The 24,533-nt window shown below is 34.0% G+C and overlaps 1 protein-coding gene across 1 annotated transcript in view; it reads left to right on the forward strand.

Annotated features, from left to right (window-relative positions):
- The window catches only part of LOC101893286 (IDLSRF-like peptide), a 217,657-nt gene that overhangs the window by 159,570 nt on the left and 33,554 nt on the right, over positions 1 to 24,533 (forward strand). Inside the window, exon 3 of the mRNA XM_005191379.4 lies at positions 20,944 to 21,072. Within this exon, the coding sequence (XP_005191436.2) occupies positions 20,944 to 21,072 (129 nt within the window). The remainder of the gene's footprint in view (positions 1 to 20,943; positions 21,073 to 24,533) is intronic.

The following is a 24,533-nucleotide window of genomic DNA, read 5'->3' on the forward strand; positions in this document are numbered from 1 at the left end:
ACACATGAACAGCGACCCTAATACCAAATTTCGGATTTCAAGTACCATTTGTTCAGCCAATACAAAATTGTTCCAAATATAGTACTTTAGTACAATCTAGCACTTACAGCACTTATTTCCAAAAATAATTCCAAATTTCAGGACTCCAGCTCAATAGGTTCATCCAAATCCAATTTGTACCAAATTAAGTACCATTTAATACACATAAGTACGAAAAGTTGCTACAAAACCCAATTCTATACTCCAACAGTAATCTTAAATCCATATTTCAGGATTACAGCCCTATCGGCTCAACGTAATCAAAATTTTACGAAATTTTAGTACACATAAGTACGAATTTCAAAAACTTCCTACATACCCAAATCCTACACTCTTTATTTCCAAAACTATCTCCATACCTCAATCACACAATCCCACAGAAATCATATTTCCAAATTTTAGAATTCCAGCTCTATCGATTCAGCCAAATTTCCAGCCCTACCGGTTCACCCAAATACAAATTGTACCAAATTTTGTACACATAAGTACGAATTTTCAAAAGTTCCTACATAACCCAATACTGTACTCCAAGAGTAATCTTATTTTGAAATTTCACCATTCCAGCTCTATCGGTATACCCAATTCAAAATGCTTCAAATTTAGTACCTTTTAGTATTTTTCGTGCCCATAAGTCCAAATGTCGAAAACGACCTTCATACTCCAATCCTACACTCCGCCAGTAATGCTAATTTTAAATTTTAGGTTTTCAGTTCCATTCGTTTCTTAAAATTCAAATTGTTTCAAATTTAGTATCATTTAGTACTTTTCATTCACATAAGTCAACATTTCGAAAACTACCTGCATTCTCCAATCCTACACTCCGTCAGTAATGTGAATTTCAAATTTCAAGATTCCAGCTCTATCCGAAATTCGAATTGTACCAAAAATATGGTGCCCTTTAGTACTTTTCGTATCAATGAATATACACTTCCAAAACTACCTCCTTACACCGACTCTACTCCTCAACCTCGATTTCAATTCCAAATTCCAAGTTTTTAGCTCTAAACTTCACATGAAACGAAATGGTACCATACATTTACAAATGGTACAGTACATTTCAGTACTTTTTGTACACTTATAGTACAAGTTTCCAAAAACCCTTTGGTACATCTATCATACACCCCACTGGTATGCGCTACTGGTACGTCAAATAAAAAAGGTGTAATATTTAAAAACTTTTAGTATTATTCGTACCGATCTAGTACGAATTTTTCAAAAACCCAGCCTTTTCTGTCACCCTCAGACAAAGAGGGACCCTCATCCAAAATTTTAAGATCCTAGTTTTCGTCTGGCCGTTGATGATTCAGTTAAGTTAGACAGTCAGTCAGGCAATTATTTACTCTTTTATTAGGCGGTTTTAGAATACAGGGTGAGATAAAAAAGCAGCAACAAAGTCATCTTCTTTTGCATCTTTTTTTTAATTTTTATTGAATGAAAGCAAAAATGTCGGAAACAGCATTAAATTTTAGAAAAAGTTTAGATATGTTCGAATTGTTCACCTTTGACACGAATTATGGCCTTCAAACGGCCAATGAAACCGTCAAACGCTACCCGAATGTTGCATTGCGCTATTTTGGCCCATTCTCGGCGAAGCGCTTGCTTGGGGTAATCGTCACTTTGGTATTTTTAAGTGCCAACCTTGCTTTCCAAAATACTCCAGACACAATAGCCCAACGGATTGGTATCCGGAGATTTTGGAGATTTTTGCTTTCCAAAATACTCCAGACACAATAGCCCAACGGATTGGTATCCGGAGATTTTGATGGCCATTGTGCGCTAGAAATGCAGCGAGGAACCTCATTTTGTAACCATTCTTGGATGGCTCGTGCTGAATGCGATAGTGCTGAGTCCTGTAGGAATGTCCAAGGTCTGCGGCCAAAATGTTTGCGTGCCCAAGGCGTTAATACACCCTCCAGAATATTTTCGCGATAACATCGGCATTTATTCTGATGCCATGGTCGATTAATACAATCGGAGAGCGATCATCGACTGTTATGGCGGCCCACACCATCACCATGGCTGGCGCCGGCGCTTGAGTTCTGTTGGCCAACCGAAGGTGCACATTTTCAGCTGACCTCTTTGGCAAGTAAACACGATCATTTTGTTTATTTACGAACTGCTGGACAACGAAGAAAACCAAATTCGGCAGTTCTCCACATTCGGCCACGCGAAGCAACTGTTTAGCTCTTTTGAGTCTTTATACCCTACACCACAAGGTGGTATTATGTCTTTGTGCATTTGTTTGTAACAGGCAAAAGGAAACGAGATAGACCCATAGTTCCTTTTGATGGTCTGCATAGAATCACATTCTGAGTCGATTTTTGCATGTCCGTCCGTCCGTCTGTCCGTCCGTCTGTCCATGTATTTTTGTAAACAAAGTACAGGTCGGATTTATTGCCCGATCCAGATGAAATTTTGCACAGATCATTTGCTTGGCCCAAGGACGAACCCTATTGAAATTGGAGATAATCGGTCAAAATTTAGATAAAGGTCCCATATAAATCTTCGTCCGATTTGCCTTTTATTGGGCACCAAACGTGTAATATCAGCCCGAATTGTATGGAATTTTGCATATACACCCACACTAGGCCTGATTTCACCGAAATCGGTTCAGATATAGCTATAGCTCCCATATATATTGTTCATCCGATTTGTTATTTTTGTCCACCGCCGCCGTAATATGCACTCTGCAACAACAATATTTGGGGAAATATATCAAATACAGCTCAGAAATACATTTGCTAAATTTTATGGAGATCGGTTCAGATTTGGATATAGCTCCCATATAAAATTTCGTCCGATTTACCTTTTTTTGTGCACCAAATGGGATGGAATTTGGCAATTACGACCGAATTAAGTCTAGAAGCTGGTATGTCAAATTTGGTGAAAATCGGTTCAGATATAGCTATAGCTTCCATATATATCATTCATCCGATTTGTTATATTTATTACCCACAACCGTAATATGCACTCCGTAACAACGATATTCAGGGAAATATATCAAATAAAGCTCAGAAATATCTTTGCCAAATTTTATCGAGATCGGTTCCGATTTGGATATAGATCCCATATATATTTTTATCCGATTTCAAATTAATTGTGCACCAAATGGGCAATACAAGTCCGAATTTAAAATATACAAATGCTCGGGCATATTTCTTTCAGTTCATCTCACGAGAAATTGGGACGCAGTTTTCGATCAAGTCGCTTCTTTCCTTTCGAACCATTTCTGCTGATGTTACTGTTTTCGTCCGTCCACTTCCTTGGCGTCGGGCTACGCTACCAGTATCACGGTAACGAGCGATGGTACGACACACAAAAGATTTACTCACATTTAAATGCTAGAGTGCTCTAACGATAGCCACTTTTGGGTTTCCAGCCAAATATAAGGAATGACAGCAGTCTGAATTTGGTTGCAGTTTTTTCATCTCTCCCTGTAATTTCAACGTTGTTTTAAAAAAATATTTTTATACCCTACAACACTATGTGTTGGGGGTATTATAAGTTTGATTGGGCCAAAAATTATGTAACACCACGAAATATTGGTTTCCCACATAGGAAAGTATATATGGATCTTCCTATCTCGCCGAGCTGAGTCGATCCAGCTATGTATGTCCGTCCGTCCGTCTGTCCGTCTGTCCGTCTGTCCATGTTAATTTGTAATCACTCTACAGGTCGCAATTATGGCCCGATCTTTACGAAATTTAGAATGGAGGTGGGGCTAGGGTCAGAATAGAACCCTATTTCTTTTGGAGATGATCGCCAAATGTTTAGGGGTTGAAATGGACCAAATACTGAAAAAAATTCGGATTTTGCAGTAGCTATACAGGTCGCAATTATAGACCAATCGACGCGGAATTTCGCATGTAGCTAGAGTTTAGGGCAGGGAAGATATCTGATAAAATTTTGCGGGTAAAATAGACCATATCTTTTGTGTTGAAAAAATCCAAAATTTTTTCACTAAACCGCGAATATTTTAATTACCGGCGAAATCACAAATCCATGACAAAGTTACTTCTGATCTTTACATTGATGTTATTATCCAACAAATCGGATATATAGCAAAATATGTGCGATATATATGTCTATCAAAGAAGATATGCTTGAAAGATCTCTTATATGTCGAGAACGGCTGAACTGATTTCAACAGTTATCATTAATTCAGAATGGCCTCTTGGCAGGAAAGAAAAAACGTCTAAAAAATCGCATAAAAATATCTCTCTAAAGATGAAAATATTGATTTTGTAATATTTTCTCATATTTTTTCAATTTTGTCATATTTTTGGCATATTTTCATTTTGAATTAAACATTTGGTAATATTTCTACAGCTAACAAAACTAAGTAGTTAGGATATCAGGATATCATATACAGATCGCATTTATGGCCCGATCCTTACGAAATTTTGCATGGGGATAAGATGAGGGTCAGAATAGAAGCCTACTCTTTTTGGAGATGATCGCCATATATTTAGGGGTTGAAATGGACCAAAAAGCTGTAAAATTGTCAGCAGGTTGTAATTATCGCCGGATCCTCAGGCACATTTGAATGGGGGTTACCGGACATTGCAAAAGCCAAGCAGTTTTGGACGGCCATCCAAAAATATTCAATGTGTGAAATAGTTTTCCAACTTTTATAGACAAAATACGAAAATGTCCATTCCAGTGACTTTTTGGAGAATTCACAAATACAGGAAAGACGCACTTCTGACTATTTCATTAACGCTGATTTCGTTGAAGAATATAGACAAATGGCTGTATCTCATATAGATGCGTTTCAGTCAAAAACCAATAATAAATGTTAATCTTTTGCCACTTCTGAGAGATTATAGGTCTTTGGAAATATTGGTTCCAGATCTAGGAAGACCATTTACGTGCAACATCTACCAATAAATTGGAAATGAGGAAATTAGTTTAAGTTGCTATTATTCGAAAATTAGAGAACGAAACCTGATGGTTTTCTTGTATTATTTGTCACAATATCTTGTGGAATTCTTTCGAGTATCTCGCCTATATAAACTGTATCGTTTATTATAGTGTTGTAGGGTATTCAACGGTCGGCCCCGCTCGACTGTAGCCTTTGCTTACTTGTTTTTTTTTTAAATTCTTAATAGTAGCTTTAAAGAGAATTTGTCAATGATGGCCAGAACTTTTAAATATTTAGATATTCCTAACATGTAAAATCAAGGTTACTAAATGAATTTTGAAATGAAAATTTAGTAATTACAATAAAATATTTTTCTGCTGCCTTAAGATTTTTCATCTCCACGAATAAAATGTCAATCGCTGGTATTACAATATAATTCCTCTTTTTTTTTTCTTTGATTTTTTTTCTCTTTAAGCTGCTTTCAATACTATTGAATTCCTGAAATTTTAAGCGAATGAAAATCCCCATTTCATACAGTTAATGATGGAGAAAAATAATGCAGTATTTTCTTCTTGATTGAAAATTCATTGATACTTGTGTCAGTGTGTTTTAATGAAAAACGTTTTTCTTTGTTTGGCAATGGCATCAATGAAATAGCGTTTAATTTTCGCAGATGTTGTTTAAATGTATTAAAGGTTTTTTTCTCTCTCTCACACATACACACACAGAGAGAGCACTTTCCACTTAATAAAGTGTCAATTTATGGTGGACACACAAACACAGAGACAAAGGTCAGCAGCAGGGCGCGAAGGCGGTGAATTGCAGTGCTAATTGAATTTTATCATCATATGAGTTATTAATTTATGTAACAGCAAGGACTCAAAGGATTTACATTAAATTTGCCAATGGACGTGACGTTCGCACGGTTTACATAACGAAAAAAAATATCAATAACTGAATTTCAGCTTATTTATGATATGAAAGGAAAAACTTTTCGTATTTTTTTTTCTATTGATGGCATTATATTAATAATTAATGAAATTATGTATTGATTTTTTTCTTCAATGGAAATTCGTTTAGCATTAATTAAATTGTGCTAATCCAAATAGTATTGTTTAAAATTAATTAATTTTTAGGAAGATTAAATTACAATATTACTTAACATTGGAACATTAAAACATTTGGGCAAGTAAATTATACACATTTCAAGGATTTCTAATGCAAATTTTTAATGGATTGTCAGGTCAATTTTATAGATATTTTAAAAATGTTGTGTCGTGGCTTAGATTTAAAAAACACAAATATTTTTAGGGTCTATCTTTAAACTTGGATTTTCTTAAAAACTATTTAGAGTCTATATAGACACGGGGAATTTTTTATTATCTTATATTATCATATTATTATCTCTATAAAAACATGGATTTTTAAAATTATTTCGAGGGCTTATATTTAAAGCTTGATTTTTTAAATTATTTTTATGGTCTATATATAATTGTGCACTGTTAAAAATTATATTTAAGGTTATATATAAACCTCGTAAATTTTTTTAAAATTATTTTTAGGGTATATATAATAGTGGATTTTATAAAAAATATATATATTTCCGAGACACTTCTATAAACGTGGATTTGTTTTAAATTAATTTTAAGGACTATATAAAAGTATGTTTTAGGGTCTATATGATCGTGGACTTTTAAAAATTATTTTAAGGGCTATGCATAATCGTCAATTCAAAAACAATTCTTAATGGCTTTTTAATAAACGTAGATTTTTAAAAATTATTTTTAGTGTCTATAAATAATGGTTGATTAAAAGAAATCAAGGGCCATTTATAATTGTAGATTTTTTTGGGTCTATACATAATCGACGATTTTTTAAAAATATATATATTTTCAAGGGCCTTTAATAAATATGTATTTCTTAAAATTGAATTCAGGGTCGATTTAAAAAAAATATATATTTACAATAGCCGTTTATAAACGAGGATTTTCTTAAATTATTTTTAGGGTCTATATAAAATCTTCAGTTTTTTTTTTTTTTAAAAAAAGTATATTTTCAAGAGTCATTTATAGATGTGTATTATTTTTAAATTATTTTTATGTTCTATACATAATCGTAGATTTAAAAGAAATATATACTTTTTTTCAAGAGCTATTTATTATACTCTTTTTAATGTCCATACATGAATTCTAAAAAAAATATATATCCAAGGGTCTTCTATGAACGTTAATTTTTTTTAAATATTTTTAGGGTCCATACATAATAGTCATTTAAAAAAAAATATTTTCAAGAGCCATTTATAAACGAGGATTTTTTTAAATTAATTTTGGGGTCTATACATGTCGATTTTTTTAATATATTTTCATGGCCCATTCATAAGCGTGGATTTTTTAAATTATTTTTAGGGTTTATGTAATTGTCGATTTTAAGAAATAAATAAAATATAAATATTAATTTTTTTTAAGATATAAAAAGATATAATTTGTTTTTAAGGTCTCCACATAATCTTCGATTTAAAAAAAAATTATAATATTATTTTTAGGATCTGTCGTGGATTTTTAAATTATTTTTAGGACCTCTATATAACCGTTAAGCCTTAAAAAATATTTTGCGAGTTCCAATTTTAAACGTGGAGTCTTTTGATATTATTTTTAGAGTCCATATAGAAAAGGGGCCTTTTTAAGAAATATTTTTACGGTCAATATATAAACATGGATATATTTAAACTTATTTTTATGGGTTTTCAAGGGCCATTTATAAACGTAGATTTAAAAAAAAAAGCCATTGAAATTCCAAAAAGTGCAAGAACTTACACCGCAACAGAAAGAAAATAGACTCAAAAGAGCTAAAGAGTTGCTTCGCTTGGCCGAAAGTGGTAAACTGACGAATTTGGTTTTCTCCGATGAGAAAGTATTCGTTGTCCAGCAGTTTGTAAACAAACAAAATGATAGTGTTTACTTGCCAAAGAAGTAAGTTAAAAATGTGCACCGTCGGTTGGCCACCAGAACTCAAGCGACGCGGCCATGGTGATAGTGTGGGCCGCCATAAGTGCCGATGGTCGCTCTCCGTACGTATTAATCGACCGTGGCATCAGAATAAATGCCCAATATTATCGTGAAAATATTTTGGAGGGTGTATTAAAGCCTTAGGCACCCAAACATTTTGGCCGCAGACCTTGGACATTCCAACAGGACTCAGCACCATCGCATTCAGCGCGCGCTACCCAAGAATGGTTACAAAATGAGGTTCCTGGCTTCATTTCCAGCGCACAATGGCCACCAAAATCTCCGGATACCAATCCGTTGGACTATTGTGTCTGGAGTATTTTGGAAAGCAAGGTTGACACTAAAAAATACCTCAAGCTAGCGCTTCGCCGGGAATGGGCCAAAATACCGCAGAGCAACATTCGGGCAGCGTGTGACGGTTTCATTGGACGTTTGAAGGTCATAATTCGTTCCAAAGATGACCAATTCGAACAAATCTAAACTTATTCTAAAATTTGATGCTATTTCCGACATATTTTACTTTCATTCAATAAAATTCAAAAAAAATGTAAAATTTATGGCGTTTGATTTTGTTGCAGTTTTTTTATCTCATCCGGTACTACAATAACAGAATTATTACTCCAGCAACGCAATAGACCGACGAACAACACAGCCACCATAAACATTGCTTACATTGTTTGTCGTGGAATAGCCACTCATTTATCATTATCATCATCATAACAACATATGATAAATAATTCTCATTCACTTGGCTATGGTGTATTCATACAAAGTCTTAGCTACGGTTGACAGAAAAGGGTCCGCTATTGCAGATACTTGCTGTCCTCTGACTAACAGGAATTGTTACCTGGGATTTTTTTTTGTTTGCTGGCCCAAAACTGAGCCCGATTAACTAACCTCCGATCGCCGATACAAGTTCTCATTCATCTATTCCTCGTACGCGACTGGAATCCCTGTGATCCGAACGCCATTCTTTGTCGGAGTTCTGCTTTATCTTTATATCGTCTACAAACCGATCGTTATCACCGTGGCCCTCAACGTCCGTATTCCCGATTATCTTCCAATTGTCTATAACCCGAATATCATCCTCGTTATCCCCGGAAACCCAACGTCCATGCAGCAGAGTTCCCGATTATCTTCAAAGCGTCTACATGGCCATCAACGACCGTATTCCCGATTATCTTTCAATTGTCTATAACCCGAATATCATGCTCGTTATCCCCAGACACCCAACGTCCATGCAGCAGAGTTCCCGATTATCTTCAAAGCGTCTACATCAACGTCCATTCACCCGAATTTTACCCTCAGGAAAAACAGAATTCTATTCTCTTAATTTCATAAAGTTTATTGGGCGTTGTGGAGACCCGGGATATTATCCCCATCGAAGAAAAAATCACGTTACAGTTTTTTTGTGACCGTATCCATAAACGTGGATTTTTCCCTGTCTGTCAATAATTTTGGATTTTTTTAATTTTTTAAAAATGTTTTTTGAGGAATTTCCACGATTTTTTTAATTTAACATCTTTTAACTCAAATTTCAATTTTTTTAAATAAAAGTTTAAATGCTTCCTTTTCCAAAATGAACAAAAAAAACTTTTTTCCCCCAAAAACTACAAAAGAACACTTTACTGAAGTTTTTATTGAGTATTCCACTTGTTTTATGGTCGGTTGCAACCAACAATTGAATGTGGCACCCAACCTAACAGGTAACCAATAGCAAACACATTTTACAGCACACTTACACACCTCCCCCATACATCGTCAGTCGCACATGGGAAATACGTACTTAAAACTTAAATGAGCTTAGACACGTACGTCAAAGTAAGGTTAGGTATTTTTTTCTTCTTCTTTCTTTGTTGATCCTCTTACCAGGGTATTGTGTGACAAGTGCTGGTGAGTGAGAGAGTGAGCAATTGAATGACTGGTATCCTCGCAAGTGTAGGGCAATAGAAAAAACATTTCGTTCGTCATTCTTTCACATTTGCACTTCCATCAGCCCACAATTGACGTTTAAGAAACAATTAGAAAGTTTTCAACAATACTCCGAGTCACATCAAGTGCCGGATATAGTCGTCATTATCATCAACGTGAATGGCAGCCACTGCTATGATGACTGTTCCTTCTCAATAGTGTTGGACAGAGGAACAGCAGATGACAGTAATTGTGGATTATGGTAAGGATGGTGTCAATACAAAGCACTCACCAGAACCACATACAAACACCCAGACAGATACATAGACAATTGTTTAGAGCGTAATCACCTTTTCACACTTTCAAACAATAGCTGCCATTGATGAAGCTCCATATTTTGATGGGTCCCTACCATTCATCCATTCTCTTTTTGTGAGTTTTTTTTTTTTTTTGAGTTTGGGTGTTTTTCTTTTCAGTTTATTTTCTGCTTTTCTTTTCTGTTTGTCTCTCTTTTTTCTGCTGGAAATCCATTGATATGCTACTGCTGCTGCTGTTGGTGTTATGAAAAACATTTTCAATTTCCATGGATTATTTGGAACTTTGTGACTCAGTGACAGGTTATTTAGCTGGGGATTGTAATGGCATCAAAACGGAAAGTGTTGAAATTAGTGTTGATAAATGGAAATGTGATTTTCTTTAAAGAAAAATGTATTTTGTTTAAAAAATGTTATGGGAGTTAGTTGTAATATCCTCCCTCATATATTTAACAAAATATATTTTGCTATAAAAATTAACATTCCAAGTTATATAATAATTTTCTTTTATAAAAAATACGAAAAATTAGGTATTTAATATTGTAAAGACATATATTTCAAGGATACACAAAAAGAAAAATTTTAATTTTAAAATATATATTTTTAGAAGAGTCATAATCCCAGGCCTTTAAAACATGGCATATCAAGGGCTCTTCAAATATTATAATTTTACAAAGGACCAATACCATCTTAAACAAACTCAGAATGAGCATCAAAAAAAATATTTTTTCAAGGAACCTCCAATCGAAAAATCGATTATTTCAAAAAATATATTCTAAAATTAAGGCTACCTTCAAAGCCACAATATTTTTTTTTTTTTGTTTGTTCGGGATACCATAGTATTTTGTTGTTGCAAAATGGTTAGGTTTAATCCCCTTATTGTTGTTGTTGTTAAAAACAAAGTTTGCTTATTAGTGGAGAACGATGGTAATGTTTACCAGGGGATAATGCATATCTAGGTTTAGAAAAAGCCAGCAACCCTCTTCTATTGAGCTTACGATCTCGTTACTTGGGTAAAAAAGGTTTTTTGTCTTAGAAGTTATTTTTATAGCCTACAACACTTTGTGTTGGGGGTATTATAAAATTGATTGGGCCAAAAATTATGTAACACCTCGAAATATTGGTTTCCCACATAGGAAAGTATATATGGGTCGATAGTATATATGGAGTCGATCTAGCTATGTATGTCCGTCCGTCCGTCTGTCCATGTTAATTTGTAATCAAACTACAGATCGCAATTATGAACCGATCCTCACGAAATTGAAAATGGAGGTGTGGTTAGGGTAAGAATAGAACCCTATTGTTTTTTGGAGATGATTGCACGATATTTAGGGGTTGAAATGGACCAAAAACAGAAAATTTTCCTGATTTTGCAGTTTTTCTATAGGCCACAATTATGAACCAATCGACGCGAAAACTTACATGGAGTTAGTGTTTGGAACTTGGCAGACACTTACCAATCTGAGAGGCCATCGGACAATAATTAGATGGTAAAATAGACCCCAATTTTTATGTTAGAAAATAGGAAAAATTCCACTAAACCGCGAATATTTTTAATCCCAGCCAAATCGCAAATACATTAAAAGATCACTTCTGACCATTACAGTGACGCTAATAGCCAAGAAATCGAATATATAGCAAAATAGGTACAATACATATGCAAAAGAATTGATCTTATTTATTCTGCTTATAAATCAAGAAACGCTTGGCCGATTTTCACAATTTGGAATGGTCTCTTGCCAATAAAAAAGTTATATATTTTGTTTCATTTTTTTTTTCATTTTTGTCATATTTTTTATCGCATGCGATTTTTTCAATTTGACTTACAATTTTGAATTTTAATTTTTGCATGTGCGTAGGGTCGGAATTGAGGCTTATTGCTCTTAGGATGTGCATTTAGAGGTTTAAGTGGCTAAAAAATGTTAAATTTTTCTAGTTTTGTAGTCGTTCTATAGGTCACAATTCAAAACTAATCGACACGGAATTTCGAATCGAATGAGAGTTGAGGACAGAGAAGAAGTCTAGCATTTTGGATGACCATTCTATTATATTTATCTGTAAAATGGATAACAACTTTCGTGTGCAATTGTTTTGAATACTTCACAACACTACGGAGTGCGTAAATATTGGCCAAATTCTCCGGATCAAAAACGAAATCTTCCAAAATGGATTTGGATATAAGGAGACTTCGAACATATTGTAGTGTTGTAGGGTATCGCATGGTCGACCCCGCACGACTATATCCTTTGCTTACTTGTTTTCAAATAACTTCTGGGGAGAATATCCCAGACAAAAAGCAAGGGAACTGGTGGCTCTTTCCGAAAACTAAACATTCCCTGCCTTACCCCCTGGTAAACATTACCATCGTTATCCAATAATAAACAAACGTTGTTTTTATAAAAACAACAATAAAGTGATAAAGCCCATTTCGCAACAACAAAGTAAAGATATATTTTCAAGATAACATATAGTGATTACCGTCGACTTTCCAAAAATATGCATAAAGGACCTTTTAAAGAAAAAAAATGTGATTTTTTTTAATTCTTTTAAGATTCCCTTGTAGAAAATTATGGATGCCATAAGAATAATTTATATTGACTTCAAAGGAAAATTTATTATAACCTCAGTCATATGGCTAGAGAGGTTATACATCATTTGATACGGTCAAAACGTGCCTAGTCGAAATAACGGTTTTAGACCATAGGTCTCTTTAAACCAAATACGTTTCAGGATATTTGGAGTTGATCTAGCGATGTCTGCCTGCCCGTCCGTCCGTCTGTCTGGCTGATGCGAACTATAACTTTCGAAGGAGTATCCGCTTTGGTCCAAACTTGCTAAATCGTAATATTTTTGTAAAACTTAGATGGATTTCGGAGATGGGCAATATCGATCTATTCCTTCGGGTACACCCCCCCCCCCAAAAAAAAAAAGGTCGAAATTTTCAAAAAAATATATTTTCTGCACAGAAAGACAAACGATAATCCGATTTTGCTCCAACTTTGCAAATCCTCATATATGCATCAGTTATAGGTAAGGTACGAAAAAGGACAATATGTGTCCACTCCATCAAGTACCTCACCCATAAAAATTTTCAAAAATTATAACTCTTATAAAATGTGATGTAAGAGTCCGATTGTTTTCAAATTATCACAATATTTTTATTAAGCCAAGGTCTGGTGTGAAGATGGAGTATATCGGTCCACTCCTTTGGGTACCTCTCCCACAAAGGGTTAAAATTGTGAATATTCATGAAGCTCATAAAACGCGAAAATACCATCTGACTCCTTTAGACTTGGCACATCTCAATAATTCCGTCAACACAAGATCTGTTATAAAGATGGTAGAGATCGAAACATTCCTTCTGGTACCTCCTCCACAAAAGGTCAAAGTTTTGAATAACCGAAACTTTTATAATAAGCATCAAGTTCTCTTTATATTTCACACATACAAAAATTGTTGGTAACACGCGATCTGTTGTGATGATGGGATGTATCGATCCTCTCCTTTTGGTACCTCCCCAAAAAAGGTAAAAGTTTGGAATACACATGAAACTCAGAAGATGCAAAATTAACATCCGACTCAATTCAGACCTTACGTCTGTCAATATTTCTATCAACACGAGATCTGTTGTCATTGCTTTTGGTACCTCCCATACAAAGGGTTAAAGTGTTGAATAACTAAAATTATAATAAAATCTGCAAAAAAAACATCCGATTATCTTCAGGTTGTCTTCATATTTCACTACTTCTGGTACATTCTATACAAAGGGTCAAAATTTTGAGTATCCATGAAACTCATAAGACGCGAAATTAATATCTGATTCCATTCAGACTTGGTACATCTCAATATTCTATCAACGCAACATCTATCATAAAAATGGTACCATTACCCCCAAAAAGGGTAAAAGTTTTGAATAACCAAGACGACCATAAAATCGGAAATAAGTATCCAGTTCTCTTCACACATTCCATAATTTCTACTAGCACAAAATCTGCTGTGAATATGGGATATAGCCCTCCACTCCTTCTGGTAACTCCCCTACGAAGGATTAATATTGTGAATATCCATAAAAATCTTAAACGCGAAAGTAATATCCAATTCCATTCAGCCTTGGTACATCAAAAAAAATCTAAAATAAAGACGTTAGTGATCGGACCATTTCCATATATACCATACCATATATATATATATATATATATATATATATATATATATATATATATATATATATATATATATATATATATATATATAAATATATATATATATATATATATATATATATATATATATATATATATATATATATATATATATATATATATATATATATATATATATATATATATATATATATATATATATATATATATATATATATATATATATATATATATATATATATATATATATATATATATATATATATATATATATATATATATATATATATATATATATATATATATATATATATATATACATTCATAATCAGCATAAAATTCTAAGTCGATTTAACGATGTCCGCCTATCCGTCTGTCTGTTGAAATTACGATACAGCCCACATTATTTGACGTAGAGTGTCAAAATTTTGCAGAACGATTTGTATTGTGTCTAGGATGGTTGGTATTGAAAAAGAGACGTATCGGGCCACGGTTTGGTATAGTCCCCATTTAACGATACCTCCCGATATTCGGTATTTTAATGCTTTTTGCCAAATTTTCCCACGAATATGTCTAAAAATTGGTATTTGTGGGTCATAATTGGTTCTAATGTTTCCATTACCCTAAGGTGGAGGGTATTAAAAGTTCGGCGAGGCCGAACTTAATTTTTTTTACTTGTTTATTTTTTTATTTTTTTTATTTTTATTTATTTATTTTATTTATTTTTTTTTTTTTTTTGAAAATTTCTCAAAATACCACCCTTTCAATTTTCATTTTTTGTTTCAACATCTCTTTACGATTACATGATTCACATTGACTTTCTTCTCGGAAACTGAAATTCCTAGTTAATAATTAAAATAAAGGGATGCCATTCTCATTGGTTCAACAAACAATTTGAAGAAATTGGAATTTAAATTACTTTTTCTATTAAATATTTAAACAATTTTAATTATATCAAATATGTAAGTATTTCATTTTAAGCATTCACACAAAATTTTAATTGAAAAGATACTTCAAAATATTCAAGCGTACGATAAATTCTCAGTATAACCTTTTACAAACTTGTTCGAAACATATCTCCATTAGCTTCACCCCAATAAATTACACACAAAGCAAATATTATCCCAGAATCATCAACGCAAGAGACATCTCCATTAATTTCATTTATTTCCATACAAATCACTTTATCATTTCCCAACTCAACGAAACCACAATCTTATAGATATTCTCCGGTAAGGACGGTGAATATTAAATAATTGTTCTAAGATAGACTAAAATACAAATTCATAAATGAATAGATGATGATGGGATGGCTGACTGGTCACAAGGGCGTATGACGGACAAGTTATTGCAGATAATTAGTATAAATCATACGCCCTCCCCCCACAACCATTCAACCCACCATACACAAAATGCTTGATGCTTGGCCAGCTATGCAATTTCACAAGAAATTTTTGTAAATGATGACAATCAACACAATGTTGAGGACAGGACCTTGTCCTTGTCATCCTTGATAAGACCATGACACTGTCGCCACAACAATGAAATTCCCTCAAAAGTTAATTAATTTGAACATTTGCATAATAATAATACTTTGGCCAGGGCAATGTCTGAAAGTCACAAAATGAGAATGAAAAGAACTTGAATTTCATGGAAATTCCAATACAGCGAAATAATGAAAATGAATACAAAGAATATTCAAATATCGCAGGCATTAACAAATCTTATTAATAAAAGCACTTAGAGATAAAGTGTACTATTCGGCGTCCTCCTCCTCGTCTTTGTCCACAAGTTGTAATTGTATCTTCGTTTATGTTGTCATCATCGCTTTGTCTTATTCAATTTTCACTTGTCGCAAATGTTAATTGAAAGACGTCTGCGATAGAAATAAGCAAAAGTGAATGGAGTGTTGATGCCGGAGAGAGCTTTCTCAATAACACAGGTTATTTGTTTTGAAGGTAAGGATGCAGTGGCTAATTTTTGGAAAGAAAATAAGAACAATGTCGGTTAATATTGATTTATTTGTTGGTGAAACAAATGTTTTCCTTTAAGGTAATGTCAATTGTCATCAATTTTCATTTGAAAGCCTTTATGTAGAAAAGGTCGTGTGATCATTTCAGGACATAGAAAATGTTATTTTTTGTTTGTATTTTAAAAACTCGGAATTTTTAAAGATTAATTTTCAAGGTTTAGCAAAGCCTGGATTTTTTGAGAGAATATTTTTTCTGGGCTTATCAAGACTATGATTATTTCAAAGAAAATTTTTGAGGCTTATCGAAACTTGGATTTTTAAGGATATTTTTCAAAGCGTGGATTTCTAATGCATATATTTCAAGGACTATAAAAGCATGGACGTTAAGAAATATTATGTCATCAATTGATTGACTGTCTGACTTAACGGAGTTGATGAATGCTCCCAAACGAAACTCAAAAATTTTAGATGAAATATTAGATGGAGTTGGAATCCTTACATTTGGTAAATAGCAGGATTAAGATATGGAGGTAGTTTTCGATATTGATACTTATGTGCAGGAAAAGTACTAAATCGTACTAAACTTGGTAGAATTTCGCTTTGGGTGAACCGATATAGATGGACATTTGAAATGCTGAAATTTGGAAATAAGATCACTCTTGCATTGTAGGATTGGCGTATGTATAAAGTTTTGAAAATTCTTAACTATGTGTACTAAATGGTACTAAATTTTGTATAATTTAAATTTTGGGAGTTGGAATCCTGAAATTTGGAAATACGACATATAGGTCTGAGGTATGTAGGTAGTTATTTAAATTTGTTCTAATGTGCACTAAATTCTACTAAATTTACTACAATTTGGGCAACGAGGCCAGTCTTGTTGCGTGGGCGTCTGATAAGACTGGGATTTGGAAATCGACGATAAAAGGGAACGAAAAGTACTAAAATGTACTCGGAATTTAATACTTTGTTTTGGACAAACGGAATAAGCTAAGAACGATAGAATGGAAACATAGACATATGGAGGAAATGTGTTCCATAATTGCACGGAATGTACTATATTTGGTATTGGGTAAAAAATTGATATTTAGATAACTGTTGCTATCAGAGGTTGAGATTTGGCGGTGGTTTGGAAATGTGTCCTATATTTTTGAATAAGTACTAAATGCAACTAAATTTGGTGGGTGAAGGAATAGGGCTGGAATTCTGATATTTGATAAAAAGATTCCACTGTTGATGTCTGTGGTTAAGATATAGGGGTCATTTGGAAATGCGCCCTATATTTGTACGAAAACTACTAAATGATACTAAATTTGGCATATGTTGACTGGATATGGTCGAAATCCTCTAATTTGTTATTAAAGTCTCTGTTGGTATCTGGTGGTAGTTTTGCAAATGCGTACTATTATAGTTCGTCCATTTCCTATCTGATCTAAGTCTGATATAGTTATTACAATGTGCAAGATTTGGACTATATCGATAATTTTAGAAAATATTGAGATGTGAGTGAGATACCAGATAGTGGACCGAAGTATTCCACTTCATACTAATAAAAATATTAAAATGTGCAAAATTTAAAGAAAATTGGACAATTATTATCAATTTTATGCGAATAATTGTTAATGAAAATATTGAACATTTGTGGAGGAGATACCAGAAGGAGCTGGCCGACAAAATTCCATATTCACAAAAGATCTCTAGTTGAGAGGAATATTTGGATATTTCAAGTTTGAAAACCGCTTTGTAGGGGCGGTACCAGCAGGGATGGGCCGATATATATCATCTTCACACCAGATTATGTTAGTGTAAATATTGGAATGTCTCGAGTGTGAAAGTGGTCGGATGCTCATTTCGGGTTTTATTAGCTTCACTGTAATTCAAAATTTTAACTCTTTGTGGAAGGACGTACCAGAAGGAGTGAACCGATATGTGTCATCTTCACAACAGATCTTGTGTTAATAAAGATATAAGGGTGTGTGAAATTTGAAGAGAATCAGATGCTTATTTCGAATTTTATAAGATTTATATATTTTCAACATTTTGACACCGGTATTGCCAATCTCGAACTCGACTGTTTGACAATAATATTACGACGCACCACCCAGACAGAAGTACGGATGGAAACCCCTGGATTGAGAGTCAGATGCTTATTTCGAATTTTATAAGAAAATATATTCAAAATTTATAAACCTGCGTATAGGAGACATAGTACCAATACAAATATTTGGATTTGGACCAAATCGGATAATTCTCCCTTGTTCTATACGGTGAATTATTTTCTGTGAAGATGTTGACCTTTTGATGGTACTTTCGCCAGATAGACGTACAGATGGACATCCATATATCGACTCCAAATGTCACAAAACGAATTTGACCGAACATACACCCCACAAAAATTATATTTTGTACCAGATATTACATTCAGCCCAGCAATACATGATTCAAATTTTCTAAAGATCGGTTTAGATTTGGACATAGCTCCCATATTATTATATGATTTCAGGTTTATTGTGCACCAAATGGCTAATATTAGTCAAAATGGATTTTCGCACTTCAACCGAATTTAGCATAGAAGCAAGAATTTCAAATTTGCTTCCATATATATGTTTAATCCGATTTGGTGTTTAAATCTCCAACTTTCGGAATAAGCACTCTACCATAATCATATTTTGTACCAGATATCTCATAGAGCTCAGAAATACCCAATATAAACCTTTCTTTTACGAGAGCTCTACTAAACTTGCATAGTGATGTAGGGTATCATATAGTCGATCCCGGCCGACTTTTGAGCTTTCCTTACTGGTTTTTAATAGTTCTGTATCTAAAAAATCTCAGGGTATTCCTGTACTTTTGCAAATATCGACAAATTTCAGCATTTTGACATACAATCCCCCAGAGAGGAAATCAAAATTCTAAACAGCCTCCCAGTGTGATTCCTTCTTTGATTCTTTTGCAAATTTTGGTGATCTATAACTGAATCATTTGATGCGATGAGGAAAACGACGAGGGTCAAAATAGGGTTAATTTTCGTGTTTTCAAACAATTTGACAGAGTTTCTTAAAATTTTCATATTTTATTAGAAAAGTTTTCAAAAATTCGCGAGAAAAAATTTAACAAATAATTCCTCAACTCCGCAAAAGACTCAAATGCCGTTTCAACACTAAAATGTCTTAATGGCGATACCATTTAAAAAATCACAGTCATTCATACCCATTTTATTATTAACTGTTTTGTAAGTCCATATCCGTTTACGCCTCCATGCAAACAGTTTGTCTCAAAAAAAAAGACAAACAAATATCTGTTTCTTTTTTTGCTCCACCACAAATGAAAGCTCATCATTATTTTATAGTTATGTGCAAATGTACAATCATTTTGAACAATTTAAACCATTTTATTATAGCTTTAATGCCATCAGATAGCGTTTGGGTCAGTCAGAGCCACTCGAAATGCCATAAAGTGGGTAATTTTGCTGTTGTGACACTATCATTGATTAGTTTCGTTTCCGTTGAAAATTGTTGTGAGTGTGTATGAGTGTGTGTGTGTGCCCATGTGATTGCAGAGAGGATATAATGAAATTAAAAGTGACCACCACATATGACTGAATGACACCGAACAGCCAGCCATCCAGCCGACTGACCACCAAAAACCGGAAAAGATAATAAAATGCTTGTTGGAAATTCGTGTCGCGTGGAGGAGTGGAGTAAACAATGCCATGATAGTGAGATTATTATTATCATTATAAATGGTTTTTATGGGGTGGGGGGCAGCAAGTGATACTTATCGGACACGTTGCTGGTCTATGATATCTACGGTTGCCCGACAAAATGTGGACAAACGTAATTAGAGGATAAGTAAAGGGATGAATGAATAAAGCCATTTCGTACGTGAGTATATGGCTTTATTCCGGGGAAAAATTTATGTAATTTTTTCAATATTTTTGTTTGCCTTTTGATGCCGAGATATTGAAGTTTTTGGGCGTATATAACATTTTTTCAAAGAAAATATAGGGTTTTAGGAATTTCGTCTCTTTAAGTCAAGCAATGGCATTAAGTTATTGGAATAGAGGACGTATTTGAGATGATAAGAAGACACACATATTTTTATAATCCTCAATTCAAATAAAGGCTTGAGACCCTATGGTGTATACATGTTCACAACACTCATACGACAATCTCGAATGGTGTATCCGATTTGGTCCAAACTTACTACATCCTAATATCAACTCAACTCCTTCTGGCACATTTCCCACATAATTTCAACATTTTCAAAAAAAAAAAGAAGCTACAACCTACAACCATTTTGAACGAATTTATTTAGGTCCGATACGAAATGAACAATATTGGCTCATTCCTCGGGAACCTACTTCACAGAGGGTCAACAATTTGAATAATCATAACAGAAGTCAAAACATATTTAAATAATTGAACACTAGCTGAGGGTATATCTGTCGGCAAAACTGACAGATACTTTGCAATTTTTTTTTCAAATAATTTAACATCAATTTCATTGTCTCCCCTTTCTCCCAAAACATCTACATTCCAATTTACCACTGTCACAATGCCTGACAAATAAAAAATGAAATAATTTAATTTACATTTTATTCAATATTGCAATTTACTTTATTTCATTATCTCTATCTCTCTTTCTCCCTCTCTCTCTTTCTCTTCCATTGCAGATGCCTGCCATCCCTATGAACCCTTTAAGTGTCCCGGTGATGGGAATTGTATTTCAATTCAATATCTATGCGATGGTGCACCCGATTGTTCTGATGGCTATGATGAGGATGCTAGATTGTGTACTGCAGGTAAGTAAGGAAATGTGAAAAAAATCTAATATTTTATTCAATTCATTGGAAATTAAATTAAGAATATATCGAGATGGTAGGCAGGTGACCTTAAATGTTAGACATTGTTTTTCCAATAAATTCGAAATGAAATTGTCTAGCTTTCATTCGAGAAAACTATGGATATGGATATGGAAGAAGGATGCGAGTAAACGGAAACAAATCGTAGATTTGAAAATTTTATCGGCCGTTCATGATACTAAAATGTTCCAAAATATTTTGAACTGGATGGAAACTTTGGTCAAAATTATGAAAAACGGTCTTAAAGAGTTATCTTTAATGATAGACTTTCATGGTCTAACCACGTCAGTTCTGCTGTTGGAAAAGTGCACGGTATGCTACGTAACCTATGGGCCGTTCAATCCTCAAAAAAAAAAAAAAAAAAAAAAAAAAAAAAAAAAAAAAATTTTTGTTGACATTGGGTGGGCTTGATGTTGAACTAGATCACAGTGAGAGCCAAAGGAGAGACCCACATTTAAGGAACTCAGCCACATTTTTCAACACTTCCGATATTTTGGTATTTTGAAAGTCCTGGATATAATTTTCATAAAAACCCATCTATTCTCGCAAAAGTGGTCTATGTTGGTATTGATTGGGAAGTAGATCCTAAGAAGTTCCTATACACTTGATATTGGTGTTTTGAAAGTCCTGGACATATTTTTTTCTAATGAATAGTCTGTCATTTTGTATCCTGACATCCTAAAAAACAGAACATTTCGATGGTTATGTTTCGTAAATAAATAAATACGCCAAATAGATCAAAGACCCATACACACTGTGGAATAAACAAATAGCCGATTCAAAAACCTTGGGACATACCAACTTAGGCCCTCTGGGAAATAATGTGCTGAAGCCCCTGTGAAACTCTGAGTCTACTACTATGATCCGAAACGCATGAATAACTCCTATATAAAGTCCATGAGGAAACCAGTAAAGAAAGTCTTAAAGTCGGGCGGGGCCGACTTTATGATACCCTACACCACTCTGCTAATTTAATAGAGCTCCACATAACAATTAAAAGTTTTTTTGGGAGAATTCAATCATACACGCTATGATTATAATTATAATTTAAAGTTCAAAGAACTAAATATGCCGAAGCATTTGTATCTTTTAAATTCGGACCTGTGTTGCCCATTTGGTGCACAATTAATTTGAAATCGGATAAAGATATATATGGGAGCTATATCCAAATCTGAACCGATCTCGATAAAATTTGGCAAAGATATTTCTGAGCTGTATTTGATATATTTCCCTGAATATCGTTGTTACGGAGTGCATATTACGGTTGTGGGTAACAAATATAACAACTCGGATGAATAATATATATGGGAGCTATAGCTATATCTGAACCGATCTTCACCAAATATGTCATACTAGCTTCTAGACTGAATTCGGTCGTATGTGCCAAATTCATCCCATTTAGACAAATATCAAACGTTTGGTGCACAATAAAAGGTAAATCGGACGATGTTATATATGGGAGCTCTATCTAAATCTAAACCGATCTCGTTAAAATTTAGCAAATGTTTTTCTGAGCTGTATTTTATATATTTCCCCAAATATTGTTGTTGCAGAGTGCATATTACGGCGGCGGTGGACAAAAATAACAAATCGGATGAACAATATATATGGGAGCTATAGCTATATCTGAACCGATTTCGATCAAATTTGGCGTACATATTTTCAGGCCTAATTTGGGTGTATATGCAAAATTCCATACAATTCGGGCTAATATTACACGTTTTGTGCACAATAAAAAGCAAATCGGATGAAGATATATATGGGAGCTATATCTATATTTTGACCGATTATCTCCAATTTCCGTCATTGGGCCAAACAAATGATCTGTGCAAAATTTTATCTGGATCGGGCAAAAAATGCGACCTGTACTTTGTTTACAAAAATACATGGACAGACGGACGGACGGACATGCATAAATCGACTCAGAATGTGATTCTATGCAGATCATCAAAAGGAACTATGGGTCTATCTCGTTTCCTTTTGTCTGTTACAAACAAATGCCCAAAGACATAATACCCCGACCACCTTGTGGTGTAGGGTATAAAAATACGTAACCGAAGTCGACGCCCCTATTAAACTAAGAGACAGGTCTACTGTGATCCAAAGATTTTGTGGCGCAATGGACTCAAACCCCTTTGGCCAAAACCAAGACTAGCTCCAGCAAAAGAACGAGTCAATGTCTCTGTGGAACAATTTGCCAAAGCACCTGTATAACAAGCTAAAAAGTATCAGTCGGTTTTGCTGACAGATGTATATCCTCGGCTTATGTTCGTTTATTAAAATTATTTTGGTATACGTTATTACCGAAGGAGTGACCCAATCTTGACCATATCGCATTCGACCAAAGTATGACATAAGTCCTGCGACGAATCTGTATCGAATACTTCATTCGCTTTACATGATATATGGGCAAATGGTAAACTTTTATGTGGGAGTTACCAGAAAGATTAGACCTACATATAACGTAAATATCTAGACCAGGTCTTTTGTTGAAAAAAAAAAAAGATACGCCAACGAGATACACAACGTTTGAAAAAAAATCAAATCAATATTTTGACCCACTGTGGGGGAGATATCAGAAGAAGTGGACGGATATCTTCCTCCTTCACACAAGATCTTGTGTTAGTAGGAATATTGGGATTTGGGAAATTTGGGAAATTTATTTCGCAATTTATGGGAGTTATAATTATTCAAAAATTTGACCCTTTGAAGGAGTAGGCCGATATCTAGCATATGATTTATGTTGATAGAAATATTGGGGTGTTACGTGTTTGAAAGGAATGGGATGCTCATTTCGCGTTTTACGATCTTCATTCCTGTTCAAAATTTTTACCCGTTGTGGGGGAGGTACCAGAAGAATTGGGGCGATATTTTCGCACCTAACCTAGCACTTACGAAAATATTAGGATTTGTTAAATTTGAACAAAATTGGTGGATCCTTTCTTCCGTTCTCTACGAAAAATTATTTTCTTTGATCAATTCGACCTTTTGTGGATATTAGAAGATAATAGATATTAGAAGAAGTGGATCGATGTTACCCATCTCGGAACTCGATCTAAATTTTGACAATAATATTACGAAGTACCAAGTTTGAACCAAATCGGATACTCTCTTCGAGAGTTATCGTGCGCACCAGTCAGCCGGACAGACGTACTGACGGACATCGCTAGATCGACTCCAAATGTCCTGAAACGGATTTGGTCCAATGGGTCTAAAACCGTTATTTAGACTAGGCCCGTTTCGGCCGTATCAAATTATAAGGCTACCAAAGATTGCTGTTGTGGAGAGCATATTACGCATTTGAGGGATTTATACTCCAAAACGGATGAAACATATATAGCTATATGTGAATCGAAACATAGCTATATCTTAACCGAATTTGATGCCTGAATTCGGTGGGA

Source organism: Musca domestica, unplaced genomic scaffold, assembly GCF_030504385.1.
Source record: "Musca domestica strain aabys unplaced genomic scaffold, Musca_domestica.polishedcontigs.V.1.1 24, whole genome shotgun sequence".
NCBI classification, from domain to species: Eukaryota; Metazoa; Arthropoda; class Insecta; order Diptera; family Muscidae; genus Musca; species Musca domestica.